At 43.6% G+C, this 16,762-nt stretch overlaps 1 protein-coding gene and 1 long non-coding RNA gene across 3 annotated transcripts in view; one reads left to right on the top strand and one right to left on the bottom strand.

The window, feature by feature from the left end:
- The window catches only part of FAM161A (FAM161 centrosomal protein A), a 25,584-nt gene extending 11,699 nt beyond the window's left edge, over positions 1-13,885 (bottom strand). For both annotated transcript variants that reach the window (XM_027966713.2, XM_027966714.2), the window contains exons 1-2: positions 13,603-13,885; positions 915-1,153 (exon numbers count right to left, since the gene is read on the bottom strand). In XM_027966713.2, coding sequence (XP_027822514.1) covers positions 915-1,153; positions 13,603-13,800 — 437 coding nt within the window. In that variant the 5' untranslated portion in view covers positions 13,801-13,885. The remainder of the gene's footprint in view (positions 1-914; positions 1,154-13,602) is intronic.
- On the top strand, positions 13,596-16,762 carry LOC121819032 (uncharacterized). The gene is made up of 2 exons (XR_006059162.2): positions 13,596-14,369; positions 14,781-16,762. It is a non-coding gene; the product is annotated as an uncharacterized LOC121819032 (long non-coding RNA).

Genomic DNA, 16,762 nt, shown 5'->3' with positions numbered 1-16,762 from the left:
CTTTCTTTCCTGAAACTTTCCCATGACTTGCCATTTTACCAAGCTTAGATTATAAAGCCCCTCAAGACTAGCTCCTGCCTACCTTTCCCTCTCCCTACCCAGGTCACCATTCTTAAGTCAGATCCAATCATAGCAAGTTTCTCCCACCCTGTGGTGATTTCTCAAGGCACTTTGTACACATGGTTCCTGGTGCCTAGAAGGGCACTCCTTGCTTCCTACACCTGCTTCAGCTATTTCTCCCTTAAGACTGAACTCTGATATGATACTTCACTTGCCTGTACCCCTCCACTCACACTCTGACATGTTCGACTGCTCTTCCTCTCTCTCCATGATACTCTGTTACACCATGCTGTATTTTTGGATTTCAGATTGTCTTTGATCTCCTTGAGAGCATCTTGATTTTGAGTCCTCAGTGCCTAGGCAACATCTGGTACACAGGAGATGCACCATCAGTGCTGACTAACTGGATGACTGGCTTCAAGTTTCGAAAGAAGCAGGTTTATGGCAAAAATGACTATTTTGAAAACAAATCAGATTTATGTCTTAGTTCTGAACAATCTGTGTTATATCTGCAAAGAGCTCACATTAATCCACATATTATAAAAATAAAAGACATTTAAAATGGAATTCTAATATTCAACATTTGAAAATGGCCCAGGCTAAATATTTTGATACATGTCTAAGAGTGGTGCATCGGAGAGAAAAGACGTGAATGTCCACCAAATAACCCTCAAAGCAAGAAGCTACCTAGTAGGTTGATAAGCCATCAAACAATCTGAATAAAAACCCACCTCCATATATCATTAAAAGCACAAAGCGATATTTGAGAGAAAATATTTTGAAATAATTTGTTTTGCATTTTTAACTATACATTTTATCTTACAGTCTACAAATAACAGTATGGACAAACTTACCTGGAAGAGACACTAGCAGCTTCTTCCCTGGTGACTGCTGGCTGAACTTCCTTTAAATTTAATTTATTCTGGTACAATTTCTCTAACTTTGCCATAGTTTCTATGTGGGCTGCCTTCAGCTCTTCTAGTTTCCTGAAATACTCTTCATTAGAGTGGTAAATATCAGAAAAGTCCACAAAATCCTCATGGCTTATATGTTTTTGTTCATTCACCCTATAAATGCTGGTGTTAAAATCAGCCTGGTAGGATGAAAAAAACCTGTTATATGATGTCTGGAGTTGTAAGACAAATTAAGTTGACACTTATTCCCAATGCTGCTTTTTTAAAAGTCCACTTAATGAGGTTATATGTTTACTTGTGGACTATGTACATATAACATAAGTTACTTGTGGGCTGTATACATTTTCTCCTAATAAGCATTTTATTAAGAATAAGAGAGAGAGAGAGAGAGATAGAGAGACCAAGTTGCCAGAAAATAAATACTGTTTAATCCATCTTTAAAGGGTGGTTAGATTCTCAAATTATGTACTAAGAAACACTACGGCAGGATCAAACCAAATCACGCTTTATAAAGAGCCTCCTTCTCAGAGCAGGCTAATCTGAGATGAAGAACACAGTTTCTCCTGTTGCAGACCAACCAACCATAGCCCAGTGCCCTCTCTGAGCTGGGCTTTGCAGTGTGGGCCCCAAGGGTGTTTCAGCAGAGAGGAAAACTGAATGAGAATTCCGGGAAATGTGGGAATGGAGGGAACAAATCTTGGGGGCTCATCAAGAAGCCAGAGAGAAACTCTCCTCCATGTGCATGGGGTGGGGGTTGGGGGCAACCTCAGGAACAGCAGGAGGTGAAGGTAGGAGGGACTTTCAGAATAGCCACTCCTGTGGGCAACAAGAACAGTAGCTCCCATGGTGACAAGGACTGTGGGGGTGACAAGGGAACAAGAACACATAGGGCGGTTATTCTATATACACGCCTACAAGGGTAAGGCTGATCCTTTCCCCCTCACTCCCTTCAAATACCTTTCAATTTCCTTTAACTGAAAGAACTTTAAAGAGGTAAAACCCCATATCCTCCACAAGTATATAAAAATTGCTCAGGTAAGAAACAATTGAAATTGTTTATGATACTATGCATAAAAGGTTACTATGGTTTTAAATTTAGCTTACTGCCTGAAATAGACTCAAAATGAAAAAAGTATATTTGCCAAAGAAAAATAGAGATCCAACCTGATAAGACTCTAGAAAATAAACCTGAATAGTGTCTCCCAACAGAAAATTCAGAAGATTCAGTTGTCCATAATACTTATAACACTTTAATGGGCTCAAAAACATGAGGCCAGTGTTGTACCACTTGCGATAACTTAAGAGAAAACAAATGAAAGAAAACAAGTTTTCTTCCGTAGAACAAGTGTGCAGAAATTTATTACCAAATAAACTGGAGAATTTCTTTATGAGTCATGTTGCTGTTGTTCAGTCCCCTCGTTGTGTCCAACTCTTTGTGACCCCATGGACTGCAGCACGTCAGGCCTTCCCGTCCCTCACCATCTTCCGGAGTTTGCCCAAGTTCATATTCATTGCTTCAGTGATGCCATCCAGCCATCTAATCCTCTGACGCCCTCTTCTCCTTCTGCCCTCAATCTTTCCCAACATCAGGGATTTTAAAATGAGTTGTCTGTTCGATCAGATGACCAAAATACTGTAGCTTCAGCTTCAGCATCAGTCCTTCCAGTGAATATTCAGGGTTGATCTCCCTTAAGATTGACTGGTTTGATCTCCTTGCTGTCCAAGGGACTTTTAGGAGTCTTCTCTAGCACCACAGTTTGAAGGCATCAATTCTTTGGCGTTCTGCCTTCTTTACAGTCCAGCTCTCACAACTGTATGAGACAACCGGGAAGATCACAGCCTTGACAACATGGACCTTTATCAGCAGAGTAATGTCTCTGCTTTTCAACACTGTCTAGGTTTGTCATAGCTTTCCTGCCAAGAAGCAATTGTCTTCTGATTTCATGGCTACAGTCACCGACAGTGACTTTGGAGCCCAAGAAGAGGAAATCTGTCACTACTTCCACTTTTTCCCCTTCTATTTGCCATGTAGTAATGGGGCTGGGTGCCATAGTCTTAGTTTTTGTAATATCTAGTCTTAAGCTGGCTCTTTCACTCGCCTCCTCATACTCATCAAGAGGTTCTTTAGTTCCTCCTCGCTTTCTGCCATTAGAGTAGTTATCATCCACATCTCTGAGGTTGTTGATGTTTCTCCCACCTACTTAGACTTCAGCTTGTAACTCGTTCAGACCAGTATTTCTCAAGATGTGCTCAGCGTATAGGTTAAACAAACAGGGTGACAGCAGACAGCCCTGTCATACTCCTTTCTCCATCTTGAACCAATCAGTAGTTCCATCTAGGGTTCTAACTGTTGCTTCTTGACCCGCATACAGGTTTCTCAGGAGACAGGTATTCTCATCTCTCTAAGAGCTTTCCACAGTTTGTCATGAGCCATACAATCAAAGGCTTTAGCACAGCCTAAAAGATGAAAGAGAGAGGTTTTTCTGAAATTCCCTTGCTTTCTCTATAATCCAGTGAATGTTGGCAATTTGATCTCTAGTTCCTCTTCCTTTTCTAAACCCAGCTTGGACATCCTCAAGTTCTTGGTTCACATAATGCTGAAGCCTAGCATGCACAATTTTAAGCATGACCTTACAAGCATAAGAAATGAATGCAATTGTCCGATGGTTAGCACATTCTTTGGTACTAGCCTTCTTGGGAACTGGGATGAGGATGGACTTTTTCTAGTCCTGTGGCCACTGCTGGGTCTTCCAGATTTGCTGACATAATGAATGCAAACCCTGATGGCAACATCCGTTAAGGGATTTGAATAGTTCTGCTGGAATTTCATCACATCCACTAGCTTTATTAATAGCAGTGCTTCTTAAGGCCCACTTGAGTCATACAACTCACTTAAGAGAATTTTCTGACATCTTCTGCTGTTTTTTCTATGTGCTCTTCACCATTACCTTCTTAGCTGTGAGAATGAGTACTTTGTTAATTTCCTCATTCATTCAATATTTAGACACTCAGTCTTTAGCTAGCTGCTGAAAGATACAAATCAGGTAAAAACTCTACCTTCCAGAAATGGCAACTCATTTTAGTATTCTTGCCTGAAAAATTCCATGGACAGAGGAGCCTGGTGGGCTATAGTCCATGGGATCGCAAAGAGCTGGACACGACTGAGTGACTGAGCACATCAGCACATATTGTGATCTAAAATGGTTGTTTCCTTTTGTGTTCCTACCAGAGTTTGAGACTTCTGGTTCTTTCATATTCTTGCCAATATCTTTAGTCTTTTTAAACTTCTGACCTTTTGAATAAATGTGTAGCATTAGAAAAAAAAAAAGACAACTCCACTTTCCAGAAGCTTCCAGCTAGTTTAGAAGAGGACACGCAGCTAAACAATCAATAGCAGGCTCTGAATGAGACAGAACTCCTGATTCCTGCCCATGATTTCCTCTGAGCTGAGCAGGGAGGCAGAGAAGTGACCATGTATGTCATGGTATCAGGGAGCTTGAGAGCTCACAGAAAGAGCGTCTAATTCTGACCGGGGGAAAGAAGAGGCAAAGTTTGCAGAGATCAGAAAGACTGGAGACACAAGGCTGGATAAGAACAAAGTTTGTAAAATACAAGGAAACTGAGGCCTAGGGCTCGAACATTCACTGTTACTTCATGATGATGCAACTGGCAGGTCTCTGTCCTTGGTGAGGAAACTGAGGCTCAGAGGAGTCCGGTGACCTGTCTACAGTCACACAGCTAGTAAGCAGCAGAGCTGGACTCCAATACCACGCCTGTTAGACTCCAAAGACACACCACACTCCTCCCAAGCGCAGAAGGGTTTTTTCACTGCAAGTGGAAGTAACAAGCATGCTGTGCTCAGAGGAAGGTATACAGTCTGAGAGGGGGTGGGGAAGAGCATATATGGAGCACAGCAGAGGAGGGAAAACAAGGTGAAAAAGGCAAGTCAAGAGCCCCAACCAACAGCCCAGTGGGCCAAGCCACAGGCACCAGGAGCCCTGAAGGATGTGAGCAGAGAGTGAGTCAGTAACACTCAGAAGGACTCTCTGGTAGCAAGTGAAGTGGAGGGAAGGAAAGCAAGGTTGGTGGCGGTTAATGGGCTACTGGGAGATTTAAGAGGCTGAATCATTAACCTGACAATGGCCTGGACTGTGCGCAAGAAACTGAAAAAGTTTTCTGTTTGGAGTACTGCATGTCTAGGTAAATGACGATCTGCCATTTATCAGTAGAGGGGCTACAGGGAAGAGGAGTATTTTTAGGGAAAGGAAATTAATCTCTGTTTAGGACACACTAGGTGTGAGGGGACAGTAGGGCAGCCCAATGTCCAGGAAACAGAGGGGTAAATATATCTGGAGACCTGGTAAGAAGGCTGGGCTGGAGATGGAAATACAGGAGCCAGCAATGCACACAGAAATGCAGGTGCAGCCCTGGGTGTAGGTAAGGCTTCCTGTGCGCAGTGAGAGGCAAGAACTTGAGGATGGAAATATTGGCAAACACTAGCATCCAAATAAGCAGTGACAGGACTTCCCTGGTGGTCTCCTGGTTGAGAATCCAGCTGTCAATGCAGGGGACACGGGTTCAGTCCCTCGTGTGGAATGATTCCACGCGGCATGGAGTAACTAAGCCCGTGCATCACAACTACTAACCCACGAGCTCCAACTACTGAGACCATGAACCTAGAACGTGTTCTCCACAACAAGAGAAGCCACCGCAATGAGAACCCCATGCACTGCAATAAAGAGTAGCTCCCATTCGCCACAACTAGAGAAAGCCTGCAAGCAGCAACAAAGACCCAGTGCAACCAAAAATACAATAAATGACTAATTTTTAAAAATATGTACAAAAAAGTATGAAATGGACCATGATCACAAAAGATCACAAAGATCAGCCTGAAACTGAGCAGAATCCCGTGAGGCCCTCCAGGACACAACAGTCTTTCCATGTCCTTGTTCCAAAGAGCAGATGCAAATAGTTATTAATTAGAGGAGTGAGGGACTGTAGGAAAAAAAAAGAAAGGCAGTCAAGAAATAGTGTTTGGAAGGAGCAGGGTCCTGGTTCCTCCTTAAGGGAAACACAAAACAATCTGATATAGAAACTAAGGTACCCACCCAGGTGGAGGATGGTAACTTCAGGCTGAGCAGAAGCACATGGATCCCAGCATGGTTGGAACTGGAAGACTGATGATTGAGCTTCCTTGACCACCACTCTGCTACCTCCCATCAACCAATCAAAGAAAAGGTCACACACCCTTGAAGCCCACCCCCTAAATTTTGCTTATAAAACCTCTTCCCCAACAGAGTAGTTGGGCTTTTTGAGCACAAGCTGCCCATTGTCCTTGTTTGGCTCTGCAATAAACCTTTCTCTGCTCCAAGCTCTAATGTGTCGGTTTGTTTGGCTTCACTGTGCATTGGGCAAATGACCCTGGATTCAGCAACAAAGTGATACCATATTTAAAGGAAGGGAGCTTTGGTTTTGTTTCAGTTTGGAAGATGCTAAAAGACTTCCTGGAGGAGGTGATATTTGAGCTGAGCCAAAGAATGGAAAAACTGGAGGATCAGAGAAAGTATATGGGGAAAGAGGGAAAAGGTACTCTAGAAAGAGGAAATGACAGTAAAAGCAGTGGGGATGGGGTTGTGGGTGGGTGGGTGGACATGGTGGAAAGCACACAGCTGCAGGCTATAAGGAAAGTAAAAATGCACAAAGCAATTTGGGGCAGAAAGCCTGGAAAGGGAGGTTAGGGCAATCAAGATGCGGTTTCTGTTTCTGCCCTGGTCATCTGGTTTCAGCCCCCTTACAATCCTTCAAAGCTGAAAGGGTCAGACACTTTGCAGTTTGGAACGTTCATATGGCTTGGGGGAAAGATTACAGACATGGTGTCAGAATTCTCATTCAAGCCTAGGTTCTGCACTTCTTAGTCATGTGGGGAGGCTAAGAACTTTGGAACTTCAGTTTTAAGAAACATAAAGTATGTGAGCCAGTTGTTAAACTATTGTCTCACAGCTCCAAACCTGCTCTGTGATGCTGGGGACAGGACTCTGCAAACCACATTTCCGCTTTGCCAGAGGCTTCCCACTAGATTCTGCCAAAAGTGGGGCTAGAGGGAGGCTGCAAGGCTGGAGCAGGAAGAAGGGACTATTCCTTCTGGTTAGCTCTCCACCTGTTTGTCTGCTTGTATCACCGCAGCTTCCCTGGTGGCTCAGACAGTAAAGAATCCGACCACAATGTGGGAGACCCGGATTCAACCCCTGGGTTGGGAAGATCCCCTGGAGGAGGAAATGGCAACCCACTCTAGTATTCCTGCCTGGAGAATCCCCATGGACTACAATCTATGGGGTTGCAAAGAGTTGGACATAACTGAGTGACTAAGCACAACAACACAACATCACCCCAGCAGTGTTCTTCCTCTGGGCAGCAGCAGCTCACTCTAGCAGCAGGGGCTGATTCCAGTCTACAGGTTCTCTAGTGCTCACAGAATCAGCAGAATCACCCCGAGGGCTTACTGTTCCCTCCCCCTCGGATGCTCTGCCTCCAGATATCTGCACGGCCCACCTGCTCACTCCTTCAGAGCTTTACTCAAAATGTCATCCTCTCCACAAGGTCTTCATTGACTACCCGTTTTTGAAATGACAACCTCTCCTCTGACTCACTGTCACCCTTTTTTTTTTCCTGCTTTATTTGTCTCATAAGTACTCACCACCAACTGACATTCTACTCATATTTGCTGATGTAGTTGTGTATTACATGCCTGCCCCTACCAGAAAGTAAGCATTACGAAAGCAAGCCTTTGCTTTGTTGTGTCCCCAGTACCTAGAAGAGTATATAGTCATTGAAAGACTCTCAATCAGTGTTTTCTAGATAAACAAATGTCCAGCTAAAACAATATTAAGTCCTCCCAAGGGGAATGGACAGGTATTCCCTCACAAAAGACTGAATCAAAGAAATATTGGCAGCTCTAAAGAGCTATATTCTACTGAGTATTAAGGAAAGGGCTTCTCTTTCAAAAGCTATCATTAAAATAGGGTAGATATTCCAAAGAATAGTTTTTAGCCAAAAGCATCCACCATTCATTCTTTTAGACTCTTCCTTAAAAGAAAGTCTTATAACAATCATTTTCACAAAAAGGATGAAGTTTATTTGAACCTGGAAAAGATGTTTGAAAACGATAGAGAAGGATGCGTAATTTCTAAAGAGATACCACAGGCCTGATTTTCCAAGAGCCTAAGATTGCATCCTTTCCCTTTAACTGTTGAGCTTTTTGTAGAATGTTGTACACACAGCCATGAGATTAGAGGATAATCTTTCCTAGATTGGCTTGACCCATTTAGATGATGACTCCTTCCAACACATGTTGCTTCATTAGTAATCAGCATTCATCATTATCTGTGTTAAAGTTATCATCTATAATTCTGGAATTTTTATTAAAAAAATTTTTTTGCATTAAAGGGATTTGTAAGGAATGAGGCAAATCTACATGTAAATGATAAAAGGAAAAAAAGCAAGTGGCAGGACAATATATACCTACAAAATGCTACCATACATTAAAATACTATGTACACAGGAGATAGGAAAAGGCCTAGAGTATATACCTGATTCAAAACAGCGACTACTAGGACTTCCCTGGTGGTCCAGTGGCTAGGACTCTGGGCTCCAATGCACAGGGCCTGGGTTCAATCTCTGGTCAAGGAACTAGATCCCACATGCTGCAGCTAAAGATCCTGCATGCTGCAACTAAGACCGGGTGCAGCCAAATAAAACGAACATTTAAAAAACAAAACAAAATAAAACCCAGTGGCTACTAATGGGCGGGGGTGGGGGGAGCCAGGAGGGGCCAGACTCTCTTTTTGCAGGGAGAAGCATTAAAGGGCCTTAGTCTTATTTATAACATTTGAAATTTTAAAAGGAGAATGTTTATGTATTATTTCTATAATTAAAATGTAACAACAACAAAAAAAGAAAATGTTTTGTGAACAGTAATACTAAATTAATAACTGAACAATTTCTAATGGCTGCTTGGTCAGCCTGGCACCTCCTGTGCTCCTGGAAGTGGCTCTCACACTGCCCCCACGATCCTGCCTACCTGTTCCTTGCTATTCTACCTGCTCCCACCTCCACTCCCCAACTGCAAATGATAACACCTTTATTTCTTCAGGAAAAAAGAAACCATCACAGGGAAGTTCCCTCATCCTTCCATCTACAAAACTGCCCATTTTTGTGCCCCTTTTCGCCTTCCCTCCTGCTTCAAAGATGAAATGTCCCTTCTCTTAGCAGCATCTGACCCTTCCCCTCATCACTGAAACCAATGAATTGGAAACCTCCACACTCCAGCAATAATTCTACCATGGGAGCGGATCTTAACCTCTTTTGCCCCATTTTCGCAACCTGACTGTCGTTGAGGGTTTTAAGAGCTCTATACTAGGCTCCTTCTCTTCTTTCTCTGCACTCTGCCCCTAAGTGACTTCACTGTTTCAAAAATGCTGAAAACTCCCAGATAGAAATATCCAACCCATGCCCCACAGATCTACAGTTTCATAGGCCCAACTGCTTCCTACAACTTTCCACTTGCTAGTTTCACAGATATCTCAAATTTACCTGTTAAAAACTGAAACCTTGATTCCCACCGGGCCTCTGAATCTAATCCTCTTCAAGTTACTCCCAATTCGGTAAATGGCATTATCTTCCGCGCAGCTGGTCAAACCAGAAATCTGGGAATAAGCACTCTTGACTTCTTCCATGGCCTCACATAAGTCCTATACAATTTGTGTTCACTTCTTGCCTGGACTTCTTGCCTAGGTCCAAGCCACTGCCTCTGGCCCCTTAATCACTGCAACAGCCTCCTACCCAATCTCCTTTCTTTGTCAAACCCTCTAATCATTCTCCACAAAGCCATCAGAGTCATCTTTAAAAAATGTAAGCAGAAACATACTAGATCTCTTAAAAGTCTCAAAGACTTCTCATTGCACCTGCAATAAACACTAAACTCTTTACCTTGGTCTATAAGGACCTCCTTACCTCTCCGACCTCATCTTCTGCCCTCTTCCCCTCTCCTTTTTCCAGTCCTGTTGGCTTTCTTTCAGATTCTTAATCACACAAAACTCTTTCTCTGCCTATCTTTGGGCCTCTGTATATGTTGCTCCCTCTGCCTGGAATGCTTTTCTCACCCCCAACCCCACCCCCATCTTCAAAAATGGCTGCTCCTTCTCATCCATCAGGCATTGGCTTAAACGTTAACTCACTGAAGTAGGTCCTCACCTATTGCATTTTTAATTATAGTAGCCTGGGCACCTCTTTCCCAACATTTCCTGTCTTATAATCATTTGACTGCTCATTTTTTATTGTCCAACTTCCCCATCAGACTGGAAACACTGTGACAACATGAGCTATGTCTGCTAGCACTCACTTCTGAATAGTCTGTTACTGGCACTTAATAAATGCTCAAAATTTGCTAAAAAAGAGAAGGCCATCCCATTAGGAAAATCCATGAAATTTTAACTGTGAATTATAGAATATTGCTTTACCCATATCATTATCAACCACAAAGCAAGACCTGTGAACTGATATCTCCAACTGAGGCTAGATTCAAAAAATATGCCTTAATGCCCTTATATGGGCACAGAGTCCTGCAAGGGGTGTATATGGAGCCATGGAGGCTTGGGAGAAGTGCCTTTGGCAAGCCAAAGGATTTAAAGGGGCCTACTATGACAGTAGATGGGGAAACAGTGGAAACAGTGGCAGACTTTATTTTGGGGCTCCAAAATCACTGTAGATGGTGACTGCCGCCAAGAAATTAAAAGACGCTTACTCCTTGGAAGGAAAGTTATGACCAACCTAGACAGCATATTAAAAAGCAGAGACACTACTTAGCCAACAAAGGTCCATCTAGTCAAGACTATGGTTTTTCCAGTAGTCATGTATGGATGTGAGAATTGGACTATAAAGAAAGCCGAGTGCCGAAGAATTTATGCTTTTGAACTGTGGTGTTGGTGAAGACTTTTGAAAGTTCCTTGGACTGCAAGGAGATCCAACCAGTCCAACCTAGAGGAGATCAGTCCTGAGTGTTCATTGGAAGGACTGATGTTGAAATTCCAATACTCTGGCCACCTGATGTGAAGAACTGACTTACTTGAAAAGACCCTGATGCTGGGAAAGATTGAAGGTGGGGGGAGAAGGGGATGACAGAGGATGGGATGGTTGGATGGCATCACCAACTCAATGGACATGAGTTTGGGTAGACTACGGGAGTTGGTGATGGTCAGGGAGGCCTGGTGCGCTGCAGTCCATGGGTTGGAAAGAGTCAGACATGACTGAGCAACTGAACCGAACTATGACAGTTAGTTCTACATAATCAATTTTGTGTGATGGCTATGGTAAGCTGAGTTAACTCCATTTTATAGACGACAAAGTTGAGAGAAACTAGCGTTTAAAAATCAAGGTGAGATATCAAGCCAAACTGTGAGGAAGGTAAAGCTTGTCTGCTGCACTTTCTTTCTTGCCTTTCCAGTGCTTTGTCTGCCCACCCCAGTGTCTCCATCAGGTCTACTGCTATGTGCTGCACGCTAAGTCACTTCAGTCGTGTCAGACTCTTCGACCCTATGGACTGTAGCCTGCCAGGCTCCTCTGTCCATGGGATTTTCCTGGCGAGGATACTGGAATGGGTTCCATTCCCTTCTTCAAGGGATCTTCCTGACTCAGGGATCAAATCCACGTCTCTTACATCTCTTGCACTGGCAGGCAGGGGGTTCTTTACCACTACTACAGTGGCAGCTGATCCAGATTTCCTTTTGGTTCCTTTAAGTACTGTGGTCTCAGAATAGCGTTAAACTTAGCTTCCTTTTTTCTTTTTTAGTGAGACACTGTCCCTTAGAAACTAGCTTATTAGATAAACTGATCTCTCCTAAGGTAATATTTCTAATACAAATTTGCAATTTTACAGGGTACTCTGGAAGTATACTTGCAACCACAGAAATGACTGACTTTTCCACTACAGCAAGCCAGAAGAGAACTTAATCTCCTGTTCTCTTTTGGATAGGTGTTCAAATAACAGCCCCACTGGCAGCTGTTATTATTATTACTAATTTATACAAACTGTCTTTTAGCTATGACATATGCTCTTATTTCGTTCTCATAATACCCCAGTGAGAAAAGAAAGACAGTTATTTTAGAGCTCTTTTATAGATAAGGAAACAAACTGAAAGAAGTTACATCTTAATATTAACTAGCAAATGAACAGATCCTAACCCAGGACTCCAAATTCTTCTCTTCATTCAAATCATTTTTCAACATCAGTCCACCTCCTTCATTGGGTATTGAAATTTGAAGCTTTATCATGAATGAATTTGGTTGTAGGTCACTCATTCTGGTTGAAGTTCAGGGTCTTTGAATCTGCTTTACTCTGGATAACCTCAAGCAGTTTATCTGTTGGTAAAATACTGCCCATAAAAGGTGTTACTACAGATTTTCTCATTACCATTTCTAGTGCAGATTAAAGAAATTAGAATTCCAAAATATCCAGTGATTTCTAATAGCCTTAGACCACAAGATCCCCTGGAGAAGGGAAAGGCTGTCCACTCCAGTATTCTGGCCTGGAGAATTCCATGGACTGTATAGTCCATGGGGGTTGCAAAGAGTTGGACATGACTGAGTGACTTTCACTAGACTACATGTTTTTAACCTAAGATGCTTTGAGCAAACAGTATTAAGAATTTGGGGGGACTTCTCTGCTGGTTAAGACTCTGCACTCCCAATGCAAGGGCCTTGGGTTCCATCCCTGGTCAGGGAAGTAGATTCTGCATGCCACAACTAAAGAATCCACACAAAGGTTGCATGGAGGCAACTGAGTCTCAGCACAGCCAAATAAATAAATATTAAAAATAACAAAAGAATCTTTACCTGGGGTTAAGAAGGTTTATACCTGCAGATTGCTGGTTAAAATTCAAAGTTCTCATCTTTTAAGGGAATAGAGCAGATGGCAGACTTGGCCCCCTACCTGGCAGACAGGTGTTCACAAAACACTCGACACTGAAAATCGATCTGTGAAAAAGCTGTTTCTCCTCACTCTGAAGAGCCGTGTGGCAACACTGGAGCCTCAGTAATTTGCTTCTCTGGAGGCTTAACTCTGTTTCTGATCTCCCCACTAAACTCCTGCTGGTTTTAACCATCATCTCTCATGTATTGTATTAAGACGCACTAATAACCAAGACATTGAAGTGACAACAAAACACACCTGACAACACAGCTGATTCACTTGCGTTTTTTGGATTATTCTCTGTAGGACAGCACAGTTTTCCTCGAGTTGAAAGGAAAAAGAAAAAAAAAGAAAAGAAAAGAAAATACCTACTCCCAACAGTTGCTGGAGCATAAGAATAAATTTCTGTACTTTTCATTAGAAATAGCGTAACGTAAATGCCCTCCAAGAAATTTTTACAACAACCTCTTTGGTTAAAAGACTTTTCAACGCCTCGGTTTCGAGCATTTTCCGTGAGGACCCAGAGGACTTGGTGGGCCAGGCTCACCTGTACGGGTCAGGACAGGGTTCGCATTTCCCAGCCCGCGCCTCACCACCGGGGGTCGCCGATCAGCCTCCAATTGCACCCGGCGCCCAGCCCCACCCCACTGCCCTCCCCTGCATTACCGGCGCCCGCGCCAGCCGTGCCGCCGCCTCTTTCTCTTCTTCTTCTTCCTCCTCTTCCTCCATGGCCGCCGCCGCCGCCGACAGGGAATTCAAAGGGTCTTTGCGTTCGTACTGGGCGACCCGCGCTCCGGTGTTGGGATTGACCGGGGTTTGGAGACTTCTGGCCGCCAACTTCGCCGCTCGGTGCGAAGCAGCCATCACCGCGCCGCCGAGGCCTGAGCGCCCGCGCTGGCCCGGGGCGGGGAAGCCGGCGTGGCCGCAGGCGCCCGATTGCTCTTTGCTTAGGGTGGTGGTTACTAGGGGCCCGGTAACTAGGGACGCTACAGGGGCCGCGAGGGGCCAAAAATCACTTAAAACCGGCGCCCGCCGCGGGGCCCCTTGGATAGTGGGAGTCAGTATTGAGTCTTTGCTGGTTTAGAGGATTGGTCGGGGGAATAGGGCACCTGGTCCCTCTTCTTCGCATTTCACCCCCTAAATGCAGACTTCTCACATTACACTAATGAAACGATTTGTGCTGTGGGGCTTTTTATTCATTGAAATAATATGTTTGGAGGAGGTGGCGGCGGCAGAAGAAAGCAGGGCGTGTTATCGTGTCGCGGTCTCGGGACAATGGTAACGTTTGCATCCCGCGACCTAACATGGCTCTCCAGCGAGCCGGAGAATGGGAAGCCGTGAGTTACTTTCTACCCTGACTTGAAAGCTAACGGAAGTCGACCAATCTGGAGGAAGGTGGAGCCTGGTCCACCCACCAGTGACTGAGAGTGCAGGTGTGTGTGACCCGAACGTTTGCTGCTTGGGTTCCTCCGCTTTATAGTGGTGGGGATCGGAAGGTGTAAACGCCCACCAGTAGCCACAAACAAGCCTCATCTCCACCTCACCCCCAACAACGTCTCCCACTTGGGATTTGGGCGCTTCAGATGACGCCTTGCCGCTACACCAAGCGCCTGTAAAAGAAGCCTAGCCTTAAAATATCAGGCGTGGTGGTGGTGCTGCTGCTGATGATGCTAAGTCGCTTCGTGGTGCAGTGTCAGCCAAACCCCTACTTCCTGAGGCTGAGGCCCCAGCCACCCCCCACTCCTGGCCCTACAACCTGCTGTCACCACCACAAAGTTAGGGTACGCAACGCGCAATATCCAGACCCCTTCTCTGAAGTCTGAACCAAGTATTTCTTCCATCAGGAATGTAAACACTTGCGAAACACCCTACTCCCTCACCTTTCTGCAGGCTGCTCTTTGTTTTGGCTGAGGATTTGCTTTGACCACTGGAACAGACACCGGCTGGATTCTTAGCCAAAGCTAGAGTTGGAAGCCCATGAGGTATGGACGCTGCAAATGACCACAGAAGGGACGTCCAGGCGTTTGCATGCAGCGAGTTCTGTGGCTGCACGTAACCCTCTTGTGATTTGACCCCGACCCCAAATCAGCATGCTGAAACACTGAAAATAGAACATTAGAAGAGAGTGGAAAAGAAGCAGTAAGTGTGGAGGACATATTGTATGTGTATGTAGAAGAGCAAAAAAGCTTCCACTCGTGAGCAATATTCTAAATTTGCAGTTATCTTTTAAACTGTTTTTACTGAAAAATAGTTGATTTACAATGTTGTGTTAGTTTATGTACAGCAAAGTGATTCAGTTATATATACATAAATTTGCAGATATCTAATAATATAGCCTCAAAATATATAGAGCAGAAATGGACAGATCTACAAGAAGAAAATGACAAATCTTATCATCGTAGGAAGAATTATTTTTGCACCTTTGTATTGAAATATATACAGTGCAATGAATAGATCTTAAATGTGTAGTTGGATGCCTTTTGACAAGTGCGTATACTCGTAAATCATATTAAGATACAGAACATTTCAGTCATTCCAGAAAGTTCCTTTGTGCTCCTTCCCTGAATGGTCACCATTTCACATTTCCTTGACTGTTCTAGAACTTCATATAAATGGAATCATACTGCATATAGTCCTTTTTCTCTTAACTTCTTTTTATCAACATACCGGTTTTTAGGGTATATATAACATTCGTCCATGTTGTATATAGGGGTGGTCTGTTCCTTTTTAATTGCCGAATAGTATTCTTTGCTAAGATAATAGTTTTCCAATACTAGAAGAATTTTCCTCTTTATTTTGTGCTATTCATAATGTAACAGTTACAGACAAGATATACTCTTACATTTAATCAGCACCATTGTGCTGTACTCAAGTCACTTCAGTTGTGTCCAACTCTTTGCCACCCCGTGGACTGTAGCCTACCAGGCTCCTCTGTCCATGGGATTCTCCAGGCAAAAATACTGGAGTGGGTAGCCATGCCCTCCTCCAGCAGATCTTCCCCAGCCAGGAAGTGAACCCTTAACTCCTGCATCTCCTGCACTGCAGGCGAATTCTTTACTGCTGAGCCACAAAGGAATCCCAATCTGCACCAATAACATTGTCTGTATCACTTTCTTAAGTTTATTCGCTTGCCTGTTGTTTCCATTTATTTACTATTTGTTTGCTGTCAGTTTGGATCCTTCAGGAAGATGACACGAAGAAGGAGTTAGAAGTGAAAGAGACTTATTGGGGGAAGTTTCTGTGAAAGATAAAAGGAGAGGAGTAGGAATGTTTTCAGGACAAGATATATTCTGACACCTTAGATAAGAGAGAGGGAAAGGAGAATAATTGTGTAGGAGGAGGCTGAAACTACAGTGAAGGCCTGAAAAAGTCTCAGACTTGTTAAAAAGAGAACTCCAACACAAAGATTGCACATAGAGCAGACATGGCCAAACACTACCAGTCCTGCAGTCTCATCATTGGCTAGCACTCTCTTTGAAAAGCAAGGTCTCAGATGGTATACTTGGGAAAACCCTGAAGTGCTGTGGTTGCAGCCTGTTTGTTAGCCAGTGGTATGCTGGTAAATGGTTGATGACGGTCTCTCTGGGAGAAAATGTGTGTGTGATTATCCTTATAAATTTTAGTAATATAAGGAATTGTAGCACACAAGTTGTAAATAATACATACTTCTTACTGTAAATCCCCTACAATTGATTCTTCCAGAATACTTTCACTGCTTTTTGCTGAACTCTTATATCTATAGCCAACCTATGGTTACAACTGACTGATAAATGCTGGTTGATATTTTTGTTTGTATTAATGACTAAAATGAAAGTGAAACAACCAA

Source organism: Ovis aries, chromosome 3, assembly GCF_016772045.2.
Source record: "Ovis aries strain OAR_USU_Benz2616 breed Rambouillet chromosome 3, ARS-UI_Ramb_v3.0, whole genome shotgun sequence".
NCBI classification, from domain to species: Eukaryota; Metazoa; Chordata; class Mammalia; order Artiodactyla; family Bovidae; genus Ovis; species Ovis aries.
This window is presented reverse-complemented; position numbering and strand designations above follow the sequence as displayed.